Raw genomic sequence first — 18,681 nt, 5'->3', positions numbered from 1 at the left:
ACCTTACAATTTCGAGGTGTTTTTCAAAGGCTCTAAAAGGCTGTAATTATGCAAAACACCTGGGCAAGCTGTGGCTTTCTGAAAACTGTGAGAGGTGACATTTATCAAAGCTAAAAAGCTATTTATGCCTTAAGTAGCAATCCACTTACATTCTGTATCTAAAAAGATGTCTAGAACAATTGATACGCTTTTTCAAGAAGCTACTCCCACCATTGAACATGCAACCCAGGACCATGGGAGCTTCCACAAAATAGAAGTAGAATGCTGATTTAAGTGGCAATTCCTTGAATTGGAAAGCATTGCATATTTTGAAACATAGTAAGAATTTAACCTTTAGTTAATAAAACCTGATAAGAATTTAACCTTTACTTGCTTATTAAGCAAAGGTTAAATTCTTACTATGTTTTAAAATCGGTTGAAGTCATTTCAATAGAGTCAATACAAGATACATCAAGTACATTGATAAAAGTATCAGCTACTCAGTATCACAGTATCACAGTATCACAGTATCACCAAGGTCGGAAGAGACCTCACAGATCATCAAGTCCAACCCTTTATCACAGAGCTCAAGGCTAGACCATGGCACCAAGTGCCACATCCAACCTTGCCTTGAACTGCCCCAGGGACAGCGACTCCACCACCTCCCCGGGCAGCCCATTCCAGTGTCCAATGACTCTCTCAGTGAAGAACTTTCTCCTCACCTCCAGCCTAAATTTCCCCTGACGCAGCCTGAGGCTGTGTCCTCTTGTTCTGGAGCTGGCCACCTGAGAGAAGAGAGCAACCTCCCCCTGGCCACAACCACCCTTCAGGTAGTTGTAGACAGCAATAAGGTCACCCCTGAGCCTCCTCTTCTCCAGGCTAAACAACCCCAGCTCCCTCAGCCTCTCCTCGTAGGGCTGTGCTCAAGGCCTCTCCCCAGCCTCGTCGCCCTTCTCTGGACACGCTCAAGCATCTCAACGTCCCTTCTAAACTGGGGGGCCCAGAACTGAACGCAGTACTCGAGGTGTGGTCTGACCAGTGCAGAGTACAGGGGCAGAATGACCTCCCTGCTCCTGCTGACCACACCATTCCTGATGCAGGCCAGGATGCCACTGGCTCTCTTGGCCACCTGGGCACACTGCTGGCTCATGTCCCATCTCCCAGTTATACAAAATCTATCCAGACACATTTTGGAAGAGATGAAGCTAGTGATCCATCTTCAATTTCACTGTGTTACAAAATCATCCTCTACAATTGCATGAACAGCTTTCCATTAATTCTGAATACCTGATGGATGCATTTGGAAGAACCCAAGTTACCAACCAAAAATTATTTTTCAAAGTACATCATGTTATGGGAGACATCAGGATTTTTAACATCAGTTGCACTTAAGAGTTGCTAGTAATTAATTGACAAAGTCTTGCTCAGAACAGATTGAAATCAATACCTCTCTCAACTTTACAGAAATCTTCCCTCTGGAAAAATGCCAGCACAGTCCATAAGACACAAGTATTAATCAACAACCCTGCTTGACAATTAGTCATTCTGCCTTGCAGTAAGATGGGGAGTAAGAATTTCTTCCATAGCAATCCACCTTTTCAGTTCCTTCTCTTTGTGGAGTGCATTTTGGCATTTATTTGAACTTCTTTTTAACTTCCATGACCACTACAGATGAAGGTGCAGGCTAAGTCTAAAGATTCTGACAGTCTGGAGGAGGTCAGCTATTTCAGTAAGTCAAGCTGTCACATTTCTAACTATTGCAAAATACTGAAAACAACAGCAACGACAAAATCTGTTCTTAAAATAACTTCTGGGGAACGTCAGAGGTTCCAATAATTTTTAAAGCTGGAAAGAGTGTTGATGCCATCTATGGTGGAATATTCCAACAAGGATATAGACAGACTAAGGAGGAAAAGACATGGAAAATGTCAAAACAAAAAAACAGAAAAAGGAAAAAAGCCAGACTGAGGATCAGTAATTCAATAAAGTCTGTTACTCCCCTGAAAACAGGGCAGACAAGAAGGTCTGCTTTCCCCAACTGCTTGATGCCAGACATAATGACATTCTTCCCCGTGAAGGTTGTGAAGCACTGGAACAGATTGCCCAGAGAAGGTGTGGAGGCTCCAAGCCTGGAAGTGTCCAAAACCAAGATGGATGGAAGCTTGAGCAACCTGGTCTCACAGGACACGTTCCTGACGAGGGCAGAGTGGTTTGATCTAGATGACACTGAAGGTCCCTTCCAACCCAAACCATTCTAAGGCTCTGTGATTTTGATTATTATTGCTGTTGGCTTAACAAGTTGTCTGGGAAAGGCTTCTAAATAGACATGGAAGAGGATAAATAAAACAGGGTCAATATCTCTGTAAATAGAGATGAATCTCAAGGCACTTGAAGGAAGACCAAATGACACTTGGGTTTCATTCTCATGTTCTTTACAACCCTACACTTTTAGTTTATCAGACCTCAGTAAAGACAAAGGAAGATATCAAGCTTAAGTAGGTGTCTCTCAACCTCTATCTGAGCACTAAGTTTACAATAGTCCATACAAAAAGCATCATTCTGCTATGTGATATTCAAATACTTGGTATTGACAAGAGCAACACAGAGTGAGAAGCAGGTTCTTGTTTTGGTATTATTTAATCCTGCATTGAAGGGAAATGAACAGGAGACTAATAGAACACCAAATACCTCCTATTGTTGGTGCTGATGACCATCACAGCAAGTGCTGGTGGTCTGACTGCCAATTACTTATCAAAGTCTGTACCACTTTGGCAGCCACAAACTTGGAACAAGCTCCTCAGGTGTCTTACAAACATTTTCTTCTTTTGGATCAGAGAAATAGGAATACTAAAGTGCTAATTTAATGAATGTTTCTAAATATAAGAAGCTTGTAAGGATCAATTTAATGTAGTCCAACTACTCTACTATACAAATCAAAACCACATTAGGTTTTCTTTGGACAGGGAGAAGTATATCAAATATGAAATAAATTTATAATCAATCTACAGAAAAGTAAACAAGAGCACTGAAATGTCTCCCAAGAGTTTAATAAGGTGCAATACAGAGAAAAGAAAGGATAGAAACAAACCTAAACTATAAACTTCCCAATTCATGATTCTCACAAATGTGATGGCCACACAGAGAAAATGCCCAAATATAAACTAGATCTTGTAACAACAACAACACTCAAAACTCTTGAGTACATTGTCATCACCTTTGTGAAAATTACATCTCTAAGACTTATGTACTTCTAGGCTTGAAGTGCCTCAGTAGATAGCCATGAAGGACGCTGCAGCTGGGTCATCACTCTGGGCTAAATTTACTTGAAGCAGACTTCCTGTTATTCCAACATGTAGAACTGCAACATTCCTCTAGCTCCTGGAAAGCTTGTCAAAGGTCACAGCCTTCCAGAACACAGTAATGTAATATACTATGCCAAAAGAGCCAGAGAGGTAGAAGGATACACAACAGAATAAATTAAAACATCTATTGTTAAGAAACTTATGTATATGTTAAATTGCCAGCAGTGTGACAGATGGTGACATGAAAAGTAAAAACCATCTCTCTTTTTTGTGTTAGTTTCATGACAGGAATAAATTCTAGACTATAAAGGAGTTTCTTTATCAACATTCCCATACAGGGAGATCTCACATCAAGAAAGCAGACTTTTTTTCATTGAAGCAGAGCCCTACTATTCCTAAATTAATTTGACTGCTTTTCTCACTCTCACCACTATTTTCCAGCAGTATTTTACTTTACACAGAGTCCAAATAAAGCTAGATTCTTGCATGTATTCATGTTTTCATCATTCTTTTATCCCTTTGCTTTGTATAAATGTCAAAGCTATTCCCTTTGAAAATTACTTTAGCTTAGAACAGTCTTACTACTTTCCTGCTTAAAAAAAATGAAAGCAAGTAAAAGCCAGCTAGTATTATTTGAGTAATGAGATTTGACTGTGCAGTTGGTGGGCCTCTATTCATGAGCATTTCTCTAAAGCAGTATTTTCTTTTCCCATTTTTCCTCTAACGACTAAAAGATTTAAAGTTTGAAGTTTCTTTCATGCATTAAGATTAAAATTGAACTTCATAGCAATACTGAAAGTCTGCTATAAATTATGCTTTGATAAAGAGCAGAAGTGGTGAAATCTCACACAAATGCTCCTGAAACTAGGATGTGAAGTCCAAAGAAACAAAGCCAGTTCTTGCTTGGGTATGCTCATCAGAAGGAAGTCCTCACAAGATGTGTAATACAAGATGAAATTTCAAGTGCAAGGAAGACCCCATGCTTTTGAGGGCTAAAATCATGTTTCCTGTAGCACAGCTTACTGTGACAACCAAGTAAAAACAATAGTTACCTAAAACAGAAACACAGTAATTACCTATAGCACTGGAATAATCTCTAGGTGCTCACAGAATCATGATGAAGTTCCATTTGTCTTCTTTCCAAAAAGTTGAGGTAGCAGAAAAAATCTAAAGGCAGAAAAAACAACAATGCAAATAAATAAAACCAACCATTCTGGGGTGGGGGGGAACAAAAAAAATTATCAAGAAAGCAGATTGTCTACTTAATTCAAACAGAACTTCCTTCTATTTGTCCTGTTTCCTAAAGTCTCTGAGAGGAAGGTGATAAAAGCACGTCACTGCACAATTGTCACCTCAGTTCCTTTCACAATTTCATTACCCACAGATCAAAGAAAGAGGGGAAATTAATGTGAAATTTGAATACATAAACTCTCAAGAAACAGTGAGTTAAAAGGCAGCATATTTTGGACTTTGATTTTTGAAACAAGATTGGTGCATTTTCATCCCTATCTTCAGCTAGCAATAATGCCATGAAGGGAAGAGCAGTGAAGAATTGCTCTGTCACACAAAGCACTTCAATTGAACACTGCTGCCAAAGAGTAACATCGACTGTATTGGTGTGAATAAATCAAAGTTTCACTGCTATCATGCTTCAGTAAAGGAGCAGCTCTGTAAAAATTCACACTTACTGTTACAGCAGCTGTCTATCTCTCCCTATTACAGACCACTAAAACATTTCCAAACTAATATCTCTACTTTAAAAAACCAAGCCTGGTGAAGTGTCTACTTTTGGCTTGGCATCAAACAAATTGACTCTAAGCACTTCAAAGTGGAAGAAAAACAAGCCCCACAGGACACCTGCATCCATCATGTTTTGCCTGATACTTGGCCTTTCATGGTCTTTTATGCTAGTTGTCTGAATAGTAACATCACCTGGTTCCTGCATCTGGATCAAGTAACCTCATTCCTCCTATGTGACTGGGTTTTAAGGCCATAAAGCTAATTAATACATATAGTTATGGTCAGCAGCTGCTTTGTAATTTTTAATGGAAGATTTTTTTTTCCTATTAACAAAAAAAAAAAAAAAAAGGCAAAGGATGGATACTTAGGTTTGTAATTAATGCATTCTTCTACTTACTTAGGCTGCTATAATAAAAGGCGATTTAGAATCACAGAATGTTAGGGGTTGGATGGGCTCTCTAGAGGAGGATCACCTCCAGCAGAATCCCCTAACTGATACAGGAGGAGGAAGCAAACTTCCACTGCAAGAGCTTTGCAGAGGAAATGCAAAATCACCCTAATTTCTTAAGAGCTGCAGAAACTTTCATTATTGGGTCATGTTATGCCCGATTAGGTAACCTTCTTTACCACATCATGAAACACTGAACTGCATCAACAAAGACACAAGAAATCAACACCTTTTTAAAGCACTGGAACAATTTGATCAATACGAACTGTTACTGGTAGGGACACTTTGCAACTGCTCTTTGACCATAATGGTCCTAATGGAAGAATTTTCATTGTCACTCGAGTGTTTTTCTATTTTAAATTTGCAATCATTTGCATTTCTGTGAAACACATTGTGCTAAAATCATCTGCCACGGAGTAAACACCCTGCGCTTTGGTAGTGGACCTGCCCATCCAGAGGATATACTCGAGAGGCGTTCAATAGGACTGACACACGGCAAAGGAAAACTGATTCAGATCAGGGTTGTTATGATCATTATTTACGCTCCTTAGCATTGTTCAGTAAGTGGAAAACAGGAAAAAACATAAGATGGGAACACAACCTCCTCTATCAGGAACGCACCTATGAAGTTCAAGAACGAGGCTTTTGTTGAAAAACAAAAACACCCACATATGCCTCTGGAAATGTTAATGCAAAAATCCCTTCATGAGCAGCGTTCAGAGATTGTCTCTGCCAAAATTAACGAACTTCTCACAAGAACGTCCTGTGATGTTTCAAAATAGGACCCATCCCCACCATACAGGGACTTTAGACACACAGGCTACATCAACAGAACACTGAGCTCAGATTTTTATTCCCACGCATGCTTGCAAGGTTTGAGCGATGTGTACAGTTGAAAAGAAGCCTGTGCTTGGAGTTTAGCTTATATAATTGTGTAATTAAGTTCTAAGGAAATAGATTAAGAAACCCAAGCCTTCCTTTTCTCCTGTTCTGACATTACTGGATGAAAGCTGACATTAGTGCTACAACACTCCGGTACCAAAGAGCCACAGATGGCTTGACTTCAGCTGGACTGCTAACCTACATCGTTGCTCACACAGCTAAACCGGTGCGAGCCCAAAGCCACAAAAAGGCGTTAAGGAAAAACACGAACCAATAATACATATAAACAGCGATTGTTTGATGTTCAACACTAAAGAGACTTTCCCCTCATTCCCCGTGTAGTCGCTGCTCCACTCTGTTCGGCCAGTCTCAAAGAAATAATTAGTTTTTCACTATCTCTCACCGTGATCGTGAAGGTTAGGAGACAATAAATGGGCAAATACCTGAAAGCCTAGTGTGTTAAGTGCACTTTTACCGGGTCTTCGTTCTGAATGCTCTGAACTGACTCAGCAGCCGGGGCTACAGAGCCGGGTGGGACCCAGACCCCCGCGTCTCCATCACGCCCTGTCCAACAGCCTCCCCCAGCCCCGTCCTGCATCAGACGGTCGCCTGCCCGCTCGGCACCCGCGCCCTCTCCGGCACCCGCCGGAGGCTGCACAGCGGCGGGACGTGGGCGGTGTCTCAGCCCCGGCACCACTCCCGCTCCCGCTCCCCCTCCCCCGCCCACCGGGAACGCTCCTCCGGGCGGCGGCGGCGGCTGACAGTCGCTCTCCGCAGCCGGCAGGCAAGCAGACCGCCGGGAGCCCGCCCCTTACTAGCCTTCATCCTCCTCTTCCTTCTCCTCCTCCTCGATTTCTCCTCCCCCTCCCGGCAGCCCCAAGCCCCCTCCTGTCGTTGCCAAGCCCCGGCCGCCCTTCTCACCTCTCAAAAGGTCCGGGAAGGGGGCGAGGTTGGGCGAGGGGCGGGGAAAGAGAGAAAAAAAAAAGGCAAAGAAGGCCCCGGCACCCCCCTCCCCTCCTTCCCCGCTCTGCCGGGGGCCGGCGGCGGACACAGCGCGCTCCCTCCCCGGCGCTAACGGGTCCCCAGAGGCCCCGCTCCCGGCCCCTCCCCTGCGCGCTCAGGCGGCTCCGACCCCGGGGCCGGCGGGGAGGGGCGGGGGGAGGGGCGGGGAAAGGGGCGGGGAAAGGGGATCCAAAGGCGGGAGGCGCGAGGCGCTGCCAGCCAACCGCCGGCCTCCGCGCGCCCAGGGGCCGGGCCGCGGCGGCACCCCTGGAGTCCGGCGGCCGCGCGCAGCGCTCCCCCTGCCGGCGGGGCGGGGCGGGGCGGGCCGGGCCGGGCCGGTCCCACTCCTGCGCGGTTTGTCTAGGTTAGTCCTATAAAAAGCCTCGTCCTCTCCCAAGGTATCCCTGCCTGGCTTCTGAAGCCACAACGCGAAGCATAACTTCCCAGCCCGCCTCACTTCAGTGACACACAACACAGCCATGGCCAAGAAGGCCAAAGGTCTCCTGGGGGGCAATCAGAAGAGTGTGTCTGGCAGACCAAGGGAGGTTCTCCTCCCCCTCTACTTTGCCTTGGTGAGGCCACATCTGGAGTCTTAGGTCTGGGCTCCCCAGTTCAAGGGAGGTGGAGAACTATAGGAGAGAGTCCAACAGAGGGTATGAAGATGCTGAGGCATCTGGAGCATCTGGGAGGAGGAGCTCAAAACCCCAGCATTGTCTAGCCTGGAGAAGACTGAGAGGCCATCTTCTCAATGCTTATCCATATCTAAAGGGCAGGTATCCAGAAGATGGGGGTCAGTCTCCTTTCAGTGGTAGAACAAGGAGCAATGGGCACAAACTAGAACACTGGAGGTTCCACCTCAGCATGAGGCAAAGCTTTGCTGTGACGGTTGATGGAGCACTGGAGCAGGCTGCCTGGAGGGGTTGTGGAGCCTCCTTCTTTGGAGACCTTGAAAACCTATTCTGGGATGAGTTCCTGTGCAACCTGATTGAGGCAGTCCTGCTTTAATAGGAGGGTTGTTGTAAATGATCTCCAGAGGTCTCATCCAGCCTCTGCCATTCTGTGATTAACTTCCTCTCAGGCCCTGGCTCTGCATGGTGCTGAGGCAGCCTGTTGTGCACTCTCTTGCCTAATGGGCAAACATACTCCAGCCTTTGCTGGCCTTGTTATGCAACACCTTATTTGTGGACCTCTGCCATCCAAAGGTAGAATAATTTTCCAGATGAATGGCCCCTCAATTCAAGAGAGATGTTGAGGTGCTGGAACATGTCCAGAGAAGGGCAACAAAGCTGGTGAGGGGCCTGGAGCACAAATCCTATGAGGAGAGGTTGAGGGAGCTGGGCCTGTTTAGCCTGGAGAAGAGGAGGCTCAGGGGTGATCTTATTACTGTCTACAACTACCTGAGGGGGCATTGTAGCCAGGTGGGGGGTGGCCTCTTCTCCCAGGCAACCAGCAATAGAACAAGGGGACACAGTCTCAAGTTGTGCCAGGGTAGGTCTAGGCTGGATATTAGGAAGAAGTACTTCACAGAGAGAGTGATTTCCCACTGGAATGGGCTGCCCAGGGAGGTGGTGGAGGCACCGTCCCTGGGGGTCTTCAAGCAAAGCCTGGATGAGGCACTTAGTGCCATGGTCTAGTTGATTAGTTAGGGCTGGGTGCTAGGTTGGACTGGATGATCTTGGAGGTCTCTTCCAACCTGGTTGATTCTATGATTCTATGACTGTGTGGCAGATATGCCTCCAACTGATAAAACTGGGAGTTCATTGCTGAGCTGTGGTGTTTCAGGTGTTTGATGAGGGATAGAGTGCTTGCTTTCCCTAATTCTGTAACAAAATGGGGCTTTACATGGCTGTGTCCATCTGTCTGCCAGTTCTCATGCTGGCTGGCTTTAAATGATTCAGTCCATTTTAAGTAACTTCAACTTTCAAACAATATCTTCAAAGACATTGTTTGCAAAGGCATTAGTTGTTCTGGCTGTGCAAAAATTATCAGCTAGGGGAGAGGATGTTTTTCTTCAAGGAGGAAAACTCAGGTTTTTCATTTCACTTGGCAGGCCAGGCCACATGCATGTACAACTGCTCAATGGCAACAGTGTCTAAAGCTCAGGGTGCTCCTGAGAGATCACAGCATCACAGGATATTAGGGGTTGGAAGGGACCCAAGGAAATCATCAAGTCAAACCCCACTGCCAGAGCAGGACCATACAATCTAGCACAGATCCCAGAGGATCTCGTCCAGACAGGCCTTGAAAGTGTCCAGAGTAGGAGACTCTACAACCTCTCTGAGGAGCCTGTTCCAGTGCTCTGTGACCTTTACAATAAAGAAGTCCCCCTTTGTGTTGAGGTGGAACCTCCTGTGCTGCAATTTACACCCATTGCTTCTTGTCCTATCCCAGGGAGCAAGTGAGCAGAGCCTGTCCCCTGCCTCCTGACTCTCACCCCTCAGATGTTTACAAATATTTATTAAATCTCCTCTCAGTCTTTTCTTCTCCAGACTAAAAAGCCCCAGGTCCCTCAGCCTCTCCTCATAAGCCATGCCCTCCAGTCCCCTCATCATCCTTGTATCTCTCCGCTGGACCCTCTCCAGCAGCTTCCTGTTGCTCATAAACTGGGGAGCCCAAAACTGAATGCAGTATTCAAGATGAGGTCTCACCAGGGCAGAGTGATGTGTGGACAGATCATATGTAGGCTTCCTGAAGTCAGAAACCAAACTAAAATGTGCCATCACCATAGCCCTGAAATAGATATTCCCCATCTGCTTATTGCAGGTTTCTTTCAAATCTTCTTCAGCAGAATCTGGAACTCAGCATATTCCACAGGATATTATATCAGGCTGAGCCTGAGTGGGATCCTATGGGGCAATTTCTATTCTGACCTTGGGCACTACAAACAATGATGAAAGTCTGAATGTATCAGAAAGGGAGAGATGCACATATTACTTGACAAATTCCTCATGTTGTTTTCCAGTATTTTCTCCGTTCCTTCTGGGCAGAAAGGATGAGTGAACACCATGCTGCCCTAAAACCAGGAAAATATAAATAACTGATAGGGAAGACACTTAAGAGGCAATGCAGCCTCTCACAAAGAGAGAGACTCATTCGCTAACACATCACAAACATGAATTGTGCCTCATTTTATGTTTTAAATTCATACCTGTGATATTTTATATCCTCTTAGTTCCGTTGCATCTTACTGTAAAAAAAAAAACCAAAAACCAGTTAATTTTGCTTTGGTTTTGTTGCTTTTGTTGCATAAAAGTGCTACATTTGTAAAACAGCATAGTAACAAGTTTATATTGACTACAGTTCCATTAAAAGTCTTTCTCTAGAATTAATCCTGTATTTGCTTCTACCTGGCTTACTCATCTTCTGAGGTAACTAGGTGACAAGAAGGACATTTCAGATTTGTAAGGCATTTCTTATTTTAACTTCAAGAGCGTTGCTTCATTTTGGTAGCACTCAATAATTAATGGCTTGTGGGAAAAATACTACATCAGAAGAGCTTTCTGAATTAATTAAGTCCTTCATAGTGTATGTGCTCTGTATTTGAGTCAAACTGTTTGTTTCTACATGTGCATTATCCAGAACACTTTTATTCAGAGCACTTCAGAAGTGTTCTCTGCAGTTTCACCTGTAAGAGGATTTTGCGGTTGTCAGAACGAAAGACTCCACCTTTTTAACTACAAAGTTTAGCTGAAAAGTTGTGACTACAATGCAGAGAAATAGTACTGGTTCTATCAGTCACCACCTTTATAGCTGGAAAGTTTAGGTGAAAAGTTGTGACTACAATGTGGAGAAATAGTACTGGTTCTATCAGTCTCCACCTTTTTAACTACAAAGTTTAGGTGAAAAGTTGTGACTACAATGCAGAAAAATAGTACTGATTCTATCCAGTCTTGTTCTGATACAAGGGACAGTACAGTAAGATGCATGCTGGACACACTGCAGATTGGCATCTGTTGTCTTTTAAGAATACAACAGTAACAACAACATAAGCATGTTAGGGAGGAATAACCCTGTGCTCCAGTATGAATTAGGGGTTGACCAGTTGGAAAACAGCTTTGCAGAGAGGACCTTGGAGTCTTGATAAATAATAAATTAACCATTGTACCTTTGTGGCCAATGGTGTCTTGGGGTGCATTAAGATTGTTGCCAGCAGGTCAAGGTTGGTTCTCCTTCCCCTATTCTCTGGCCCACTGAGGCTACATCTGAAGTACTGTGTCTGGTTCTGGGCTCCCCAGTTCAAGAGAGACAAGGAACTACAGGATACAGTCCAATGGAGGCTACAAAGATGCTGAAGGGACTGGAGCATCTCTTACGAGGAGAGGCTGAGAGACCTGAGGCTGATTAGTCTGGAAAAGAGCAGGTTTAGAGGAGAAGGGAAGGTGTCAAGAGGATGGAGCCAGACTGTTTTTCATTATTATCCAATGACAGGACAAGGGACAATGGTCACAAACTGGTGCACAGAAAGTTCCACCTGAACTTTGTGGATGGCAGAGCACTGGAAGGGGCTGACCGGAGAGACTGTGGAGTCTCCTTCTCTAGAGATTAAAAGCTCATCTGGATGTGTTTCTGTGCAACCTAATCCAGGTTCACCTGCATTAGGAGAGGAGTTGCACTAGATGATCCCCAGAGGTCCTGTCCTGTCCTGATACGGTGACTGTGTGATTCTGTAGTAACTCACACGTACTCAGCACATCACTTACTTGCCATAGCAGTAACTTTAGGTTGTAATGATCATATTAGTAGCCTATTAAAATCCTAAAGGTTCTGTATTGCATGGCATTATTTCTCCCCTATCCCCAGGGCATGTGTATATAAATAAAACAATAAAATATCCATATCTGACTCATTGAGGTTCTGACTCATCATTGAGTGCCTCACTCATTTTTAAAAAATCATTTTGGCCAGATGAGAACAAAATTCCTTCACAAAGATGATTACTCTTCAGAAGGTGTAAGAAAGTGGCCATCAGAAGCTGATGTTCCTGAAATAAAACTATTCCAGAACTACCGCCCAGTTCAGGAGAGACAGGGACCTGCTGGAAAGAGTCCAGTGGTGAGCCACAAGGATGACTGGGGGACTTGAGCATCTCCCCTATGGAGAGAGACTGAGAGCCCTGGGACTGTTTAGCCTGGAAAAGAGAAGATTGGGAGGAGATATATCAATGTAAATAAATATCTGAGGGGTGGGTGTCAAGTTGTGGGGGCCAATCACTTTTCAGTGATCTGCAGCAATAAGACAAGGAACAATGGCTACAAACTGGAACACAGAAGGTTTCGCCTCAGCACAAGATGAAACTTCTTTACAGTGAGGGTGACAGAGCACTGGAGCAGGCTGCCCAGAGAGGTTGTGGGGTCTCCTTCTCTGGAAACTTCCAAAATCCACCTAGATTCATTCCTGTGCAAACTACCCTAAGGGATCCTGCTTTGGCAAGGGGGTTGAACTCATTGATCTCTGGAGGTCCCTTCCAACCTCTTAATGTTCTGTGATTCTGTGAATAAAATCCGTTTCTGTGTGTGACCCTTCTCTTATTTTCATAGTGCTTTCACAAGTTTTAGTTTTATCTTCAGTGTATTCATGTGAATCATCCTCATCTACGCCAATGTAAGAACAGAACTTGTGTCTCTACGACTTCATGTAATGAGAAGTTAAAAAGTCCTGTTAGAAAAAGGAAATGAAGAGATATCATCTCGCACAAAGTCCGTGCTAAGTTAAAACCTCAACCAGGAAGGAAGTTAACAGCACTGTGCTAGATGGGAGTGCTTCGGTGCCATGTGCTTGCTCTTGAGAAAATCAGCGCTCTTCAAATTAGTACTAGCAATAATGACCATGTTTGTTCTGTGTTTACCTGAACTTTTCAAAATCCAGGAAGGTGAGTGCTCAGATTTTCAAGTGGCTCTTTATTTATGCTACACTCTGGTTGCAAGTTGATACGTGCTTCCCTAAATGTGATGGTTAGGTTGGTGCACTCTCTGGACTTTGCAAAGCAGATAGGTTTATTTTTTGGTTTTGTTTTGTTAGATTTTTAACCAACAGGGTTAATTCACTTTAATAACTTGAAAGGAGTTTGTTAGTCATTTACTTACCCTGCAAAAATCTGGATAACTCTTTTCATGCAACTATACTTCTACTATCTTCATTCTGAAAAGGTAAAGTAGTTTTATAGCATGTCCTTCAAAATAACTTTTTTTTTTTTTTTTTAAGTTTCCATGTTTAAATGCCTATAAAAATTTGTACAGTGACTATCTGGTATGTGATGCTGTCTGTGAAAGAGACATGCTTTCCAGGCTCAAATCCAGGCTGGGTGCAGAGTGGGTTGAGGGGAGCTCTGAAGAAAAAAACTTGGGTGTATCGACTGATGAGAAGGTCACCATGAGCCAGCGGTGTGCTCATGCAGCCCAGAAGGCAAATTGTATCCTAGGCTACTTCAGGAGTGTGGCCAGCAGGGCAAGAGAAATGATTCTTCCTCTTTACTCTGCACTTGTGAGACCCCACTTTGAAAACTGCATCCAGTTCTGGTGTCCCCATCATAAGAAGGACATAGAAATGTTGAAGCAAGTCCAGAGGAGTGCCACAAAGATGATCCAGGGGCTGGAACACCTCTGCTATGAGGATAGATTGAGGGAGCTGGGGTTGTTTAGCCTGCAGAAGAGGAGGCTCAGGGGTGACCTCACTGCTGTCTACAACTACCTGAAGGGAGGCTGTAGCCAGCTGGGGGTTGGTCTCCTCTGCCAGGCAACCAGCAACAGAACAAGGGGACACAGTCTCAAGTTGTGCTGGGGGAGGTCTAGGCTGGATGTTAGGAGGAAGTTGTTGCCAGAGAGAGTGATTGGCATTGGAATGGGCTGCCCAGGGAGGTGGTGGAGGCACCGTCCCTGGAGGTGTTCAAGAAGAGACTGGATGAGGCACTTAGTGCCATGGTCTAGTTGACTCGCTAGAGCTGGGTGCTAGGTTGGACTGGATGATCTTGGAGGTCTCTTCCAGCCTGGTTGATTCTATGATGATTCCATGATTTTGGTTGGCAAAGGCCTTTTACATGATGGAGTCCAACCGTTAACCCAAAATCTTTGAGATGTGAGACACTGTGACTGTGTCTTCCTCTGTGAGGGCTTTCTACAGGAGTAGCAGAGACTTTCTACTTCCACTGGCTTTACTGAGGCCATGTTAATGTTTTGGGTCTTCAAGTTTTTAATTTAACCTCTGAAATGGCAGCCAGCAAAAATTATACAAACAGAAGTAAGTGAAACTTGGATATTTTATCCCAGAGGAACTTCCAGCATTAATTTTCATTCCTGAGCAGGGGGGGATAAAAATGGAAATCTCTCATTAAAACACAAATTTAGGGGAAATCAGTTTGTGAAAAACCAAGCCTTTAAAAATTTATCAAAAGAATACAGTTCAGTGCTGCCAAAATTGAATTATTTCCTTTACAGCAACCCCCTTGTTTGGTTACGAGTCATTGAATCTTTAAACACATTGCTTTGGAGCAGGAGGTTGTTGTTCTGGAGTCTGATGCTCTCAATCCTAGTCCTGTCCTCTGGGGCCAGCTACTTGGAGTGTATCTCCTTTAATCTATCAGTTGTGTATTCCCCAACTCGTGCTGTAGGCCTTTTAACTCTATAATATTTAGTGACAACTCTAACTTCCATAAGGAAATGATTTAAAAAGCCTTATTTTATATATTGCTGAATTGATTCAAAACAGAATACCTTAGATCAAATGAAAATAAGTCAGGCCAATCTAAAATTAAATATTTATGATTTTCTTAATGGAAAGCAAGTTTTGGGTTTTGTTTCTGTTTTTGTTTTTCACAAATTCAGATCTTCCCTGTGAATAATTTAGTTTCAGTGGAATTGGATTTCCTATGGAAAAACACTCTGTAAAGAGAGGCTTAGTAAAAGTACTTCATTGTCACAGAACTTCCTAACATTAAGCACGAGGGTTACAGAATCACAGAATCATAGAATCAAGCAGGTTGGAAGAGACCTCCAAGATCATCCAGTCCAACCTATCCCCCAGCCCTATCCAGTCAACTAGACCATGGCACTAAGAAGTTTGAATATGGCACTTTCCTTGAGGTACTTTGCATGGTTTCATCTCAGTGATCCTCTTAACTCCTCAGGATGTCTGCCTTCAGCTTTCACAAAACCTTTTTCCACATTTCTAGTGAGGTGCACATCTGGGAGAGCGTTTCCCAGTCCTGCAGCAAACAGCAAGCCTCTTGTGAGTATGGATCCTTGTCTGCCATGCAATCCACTGGGAAAGTCTAGTCTTTTTGCTTACAGTATCCAAAAATATATGCCCCTGCTTAGAAAGTCCACAGTTCTGTGAGCTGGAAGAAAGCTAGAAGCTAGCTTTATTGCTTCTAAACTGAAGCCAGATCACCATTTGATTTGCTTTCTCAGTAGAGGATGGTAAGCATCCTCCCTATGAAAACAGCATTCAAACTTCTCCCACTCAGGTAATGTGCCTTTACACATCTATAGCACGGCTCATAGGCAACTCTGGAACCCAGTCAGCCATGTGTGAAGCCCAAAATGGACTACATAGTGCTGAGACCAGTCTGTTATCACAGCACAGTCAGTAGATTCTCAAGTCAACACACAAACTGCTTGGTGAAAGTGGTACAGTAGAGAATGACCATTAAACTGACCTTGAAAGCTACAGCAGTGGGTTTAGACTGGTTGCCCAAATGCACTCATGCCTTGCCAAGAGAGCAGAGTAAGCATTCATTTGCTGCTCCTGGTTCATCTCCACAGAGAAGCTCTGCACAAACTGACTCCTTCAGCTGGAAGAGTTTGACCTCAGGAGCCTGCTCCACTCCACGTTTCCTGAGCCATGTCATAACCCCTTTGAGAAAAATGTTTTGTCTTGCCTCAGGGAAATATCAAGCCCTAAATTTTGTTGGGCATTTTTCATTTTTAGCATTAAAATGAATTATTCTCTTGCCTGCACAGGATGTGTATTTTACAATTCCATTTATTATGTTTTCAAAGGAGTTTATGACTCTTTGATTCAGTAGCAGTAAATTGATGATATTGACTTTGGTGTTGGATTTTGGATTTTATTTCTGTATCCTACCTGAGATTCTTCTCTGAACTGTTCCTGGGGTTAGAGCCTGCTCCTCTGTGAGCACAGGTGGCCTGCTGAAGCTATCACATTGCAGCTGAGCACTGGAGCAATTAAAGGCTCTGGTTTTCTTTCTATAAATAATGGTTTAGGAACATATTATTCCAATTACTCATAACGTGAGTTAGATGCAATGTTTCCTCTTCATAGAGATGCAAGGGGACCACTAGAATTGGGAAGTTCAGCTACAACTGAGCTTCAACTCCAGGAAGTGGCTATTTTTGTTCCTAAATGTGTATTTCATCTTGTGGTCCTACATGTTGGGTTTTTTTATTCCTGTGGTGGTTTGGTTTGGTTTGGTTTTGTTTTATGCTGAAAAAAACAGTTCAAAATTAACTCACATAAAAAATCCTGATTTGCACAACAAAGCCCTACTTGAATGTGGAAGGCAGCTAAAATAACACTCATTAATAATTAATGCTGGGTGGGTTTTGCTACTTGCCAGAATGGCATTAACGTACTCCAGCTACAGCCACCTGATATTGACATTTGACACTGAGCACCAAACCCAGCAGTCAACATCAACATTTCTGTTTGTTGACTGCATATAAGAGAACATGAAGGGTGCAGTCAGAGGATTCAGCCGCATTTCTGTGTGCTTCACTGGGTGGTTTCAATGTCATAGGAGATGAAGTTTTTGTTCCCATTGTAGCTGCTTTACAACATAATTGCACTGGTGCATTGCAACTGCAGTTCCAGGGCTAAATTTCCCCTCCAAACATGAGTGCTTTCGTCTTCTTTTCAAGTGCAATCAAATCAGAGCAGCTTGGAAACAGGAATGCGGATAGATATAACCACAGTTTAAAGTTAGTATTACAAGAGGTTTCATATAATTCAGCAATACAAACCATCGCCTAGCTTGTAGGAGGACTGAGCTTGCTTTCTCTTACTCATTGACGCGACATTGTGGGACAGCAATGTGCCCTTGTGGCCAAAAAGGCTTATGGCATCCTGTGGTGCAGTAGTAGAAGTGTGTCCAGCAGATGTAGGAAGGTTCTCCTTCCACTCTGCTCTCCCCTGGTGAGACCACACCCGGAATACTTGTCCAGTTTCGGGCCCAATTCAAGATAAGAGGAACCTACTGGCAAGGGTCCAACAAAGAGCTATGAGGATGATTCCTTAATCTCTCCTACAAAGAATGCGTGAGAGACCTGGGGTTGTTTATTCTGGAGAAGAGAAGGCTGAGAAGGCATTTCATTAATGCCTATAAATATCTGAGGGGTGGGTGTCAAGAGGAAGGGGACAGGCTCTTTTCAGTGGCACCCAGTAGTAGGACAAGGAATAATGGAAATAAGCTGGAACACAGGAAGTTCCACCTCAATATGAGGAGAAACATCTTTACTGTGAGGGTGACAGGCTACCCAGAGAGGTTCTGGAGCCTCCTTCTCTGGAGACTTTCAAAGCCAGCCTGGATGTGCTCCTGTGTGACCTGCCCTAGGTGATCCTGCTTTGGCAGAGGGGTTGGACCCGATGATGTATGGAAGTCTCTTCCAACCCCTAACATTCTATGATTCTATGATGATTCTATCATTCAATGTGTTGCCATAATGCTCCAGAAAGAGTATTTCATCATAAGATAATTAAAAGACCTGCCACATGATGCTCCCATGCATGATATATTTGTCCATGTGTCCTGCATGACTGTCTTGCTATAAATACTCTTTTTGTTGTTGTTTTTTCTCACAGCTAAAACTGTAATTGTGTCATGCCTGGATACCTGCTCGTCAAATAATGCCACTTTTCCACTTTGTACATTCAACAATTCTTGCAAGAGACCAGTGCAACAAAGAACAGAAAACCAGGCTCTTTTACTGAAGGCCACTGTAAATCATTCCAGTTTCCAAAATATTCCGTGCACTTGCCAGTCCTCCAGGAGGGTGCAACGGCCTCATACTAAACACACCGAGTGTGAATCCAGGAGAGATGTGGATGTTGATCAAGGATCAGGGGCTGTAGCTAAAAAAGGTCAGTAGGGGGAAGAGAAACACTTAATTTTGAGGTTTTATTTGGCAGTTAAAAGAACATGATCATATTCTGCAGGGGCTCTGTGGTCTTTTCAAGTATATGAATAAAGGGGGTTTAGGTTGTCTTTGCAAAGGTTCTGTGCCAGATTCTCAGTGCCATTAATTCCTGGCTGTCAATGAAATGCGTTGGTAGCAAAATGCTGATTTAGTTTCATTGAGGATCTTGTATAAAATGGGG

The 18,681-nt window shown here is 43.8% G+C and overlaps 2 protein-coding genes and 1 long non-coding RNA gene across 6 annotated transcripts in view; 1 reads left to right on the top strand and 2 right to left on the bottom strand.

Annotated features, from left to right (window-relative positions):
• KLHL5 (kelch like family member 5) overlaps positions 1–6,939 on the bottom strand; it is a 69,909-nt gene extending 62,970 nt beyond the window's left edge. For 3 of the 4 annotated variants that reach the window (XM_064149141.1, XM_064149142.1, XM_064149139.1), the window contains exons 1-2: positions 4,970–5,084; positions 4,358–4,448 (exon numbers count right to left, since the gene is read on the bottom strand). The gene's annotated coding sequence lies outside the window, so the exon portion shown is untranslated. Of the gene's footprint in view, positions 1–4,357; positions 4,449–4,969; positions 5,085–6,794 lie in introns of those variants that run through there. The other variant, XM_064149140.1, reaches the window with a different exon arrangement.
• A 3,296-nt stretch (positions 6,940–10,235) lies between these two features.
• Positions 10,236–13,520, bottom strand: LOC135178311 (uncharacterized). The gene is made up of 3 exons (XR_010303467.1): positions 13,437–13,520; positions 10,502–10,540; positions 10,236–10,366 (listed from the first exon to the last, which is right to left on the bottom strand). It is a non-coding gene; the product is annotated as an uncharacterized LOC135178311 (long non-coding RNA).
• Positions 13,123–18,681, top strand: part of TMEM156 (transmembrane protein 156) — a 25,996-nt gene continuing 20,437 nt past the window's right edge. Inside the window, exons 1-2 of the mRNA XM_064149149.1 lie at positions 13,123–13,222; positions 18,166–18,444. Of these exons, the coding sequence (XP_064005219.1) occupies positions 13,123–13,222; positions 18,166–18,444 (379 nt within the window). The remainder of the gene's footprint in view (positions 13,223–18,165; positions 18,445–18,681) is intronic.

Source organism: Pogoniulus pusillus, chromosome 9 (genome assembly GCF_015220805.1).
Source record: "Pogoniulus pusillus isolate bPogPus1 chromosome 9, bPogPus1.pri, whole genome shotgun sequence".
In the NCBI taxonomy this organism is placed as follows: domain Eukaryota; kingdom Metazoa; phylum Chordata; class Aves; order Piciformes; family Lybiidae; genus Pogoniulus; species Pogoniulus pusillus.
This window is presented reverse-complemented; position numbering and strand designations above follow the sequence as displayed.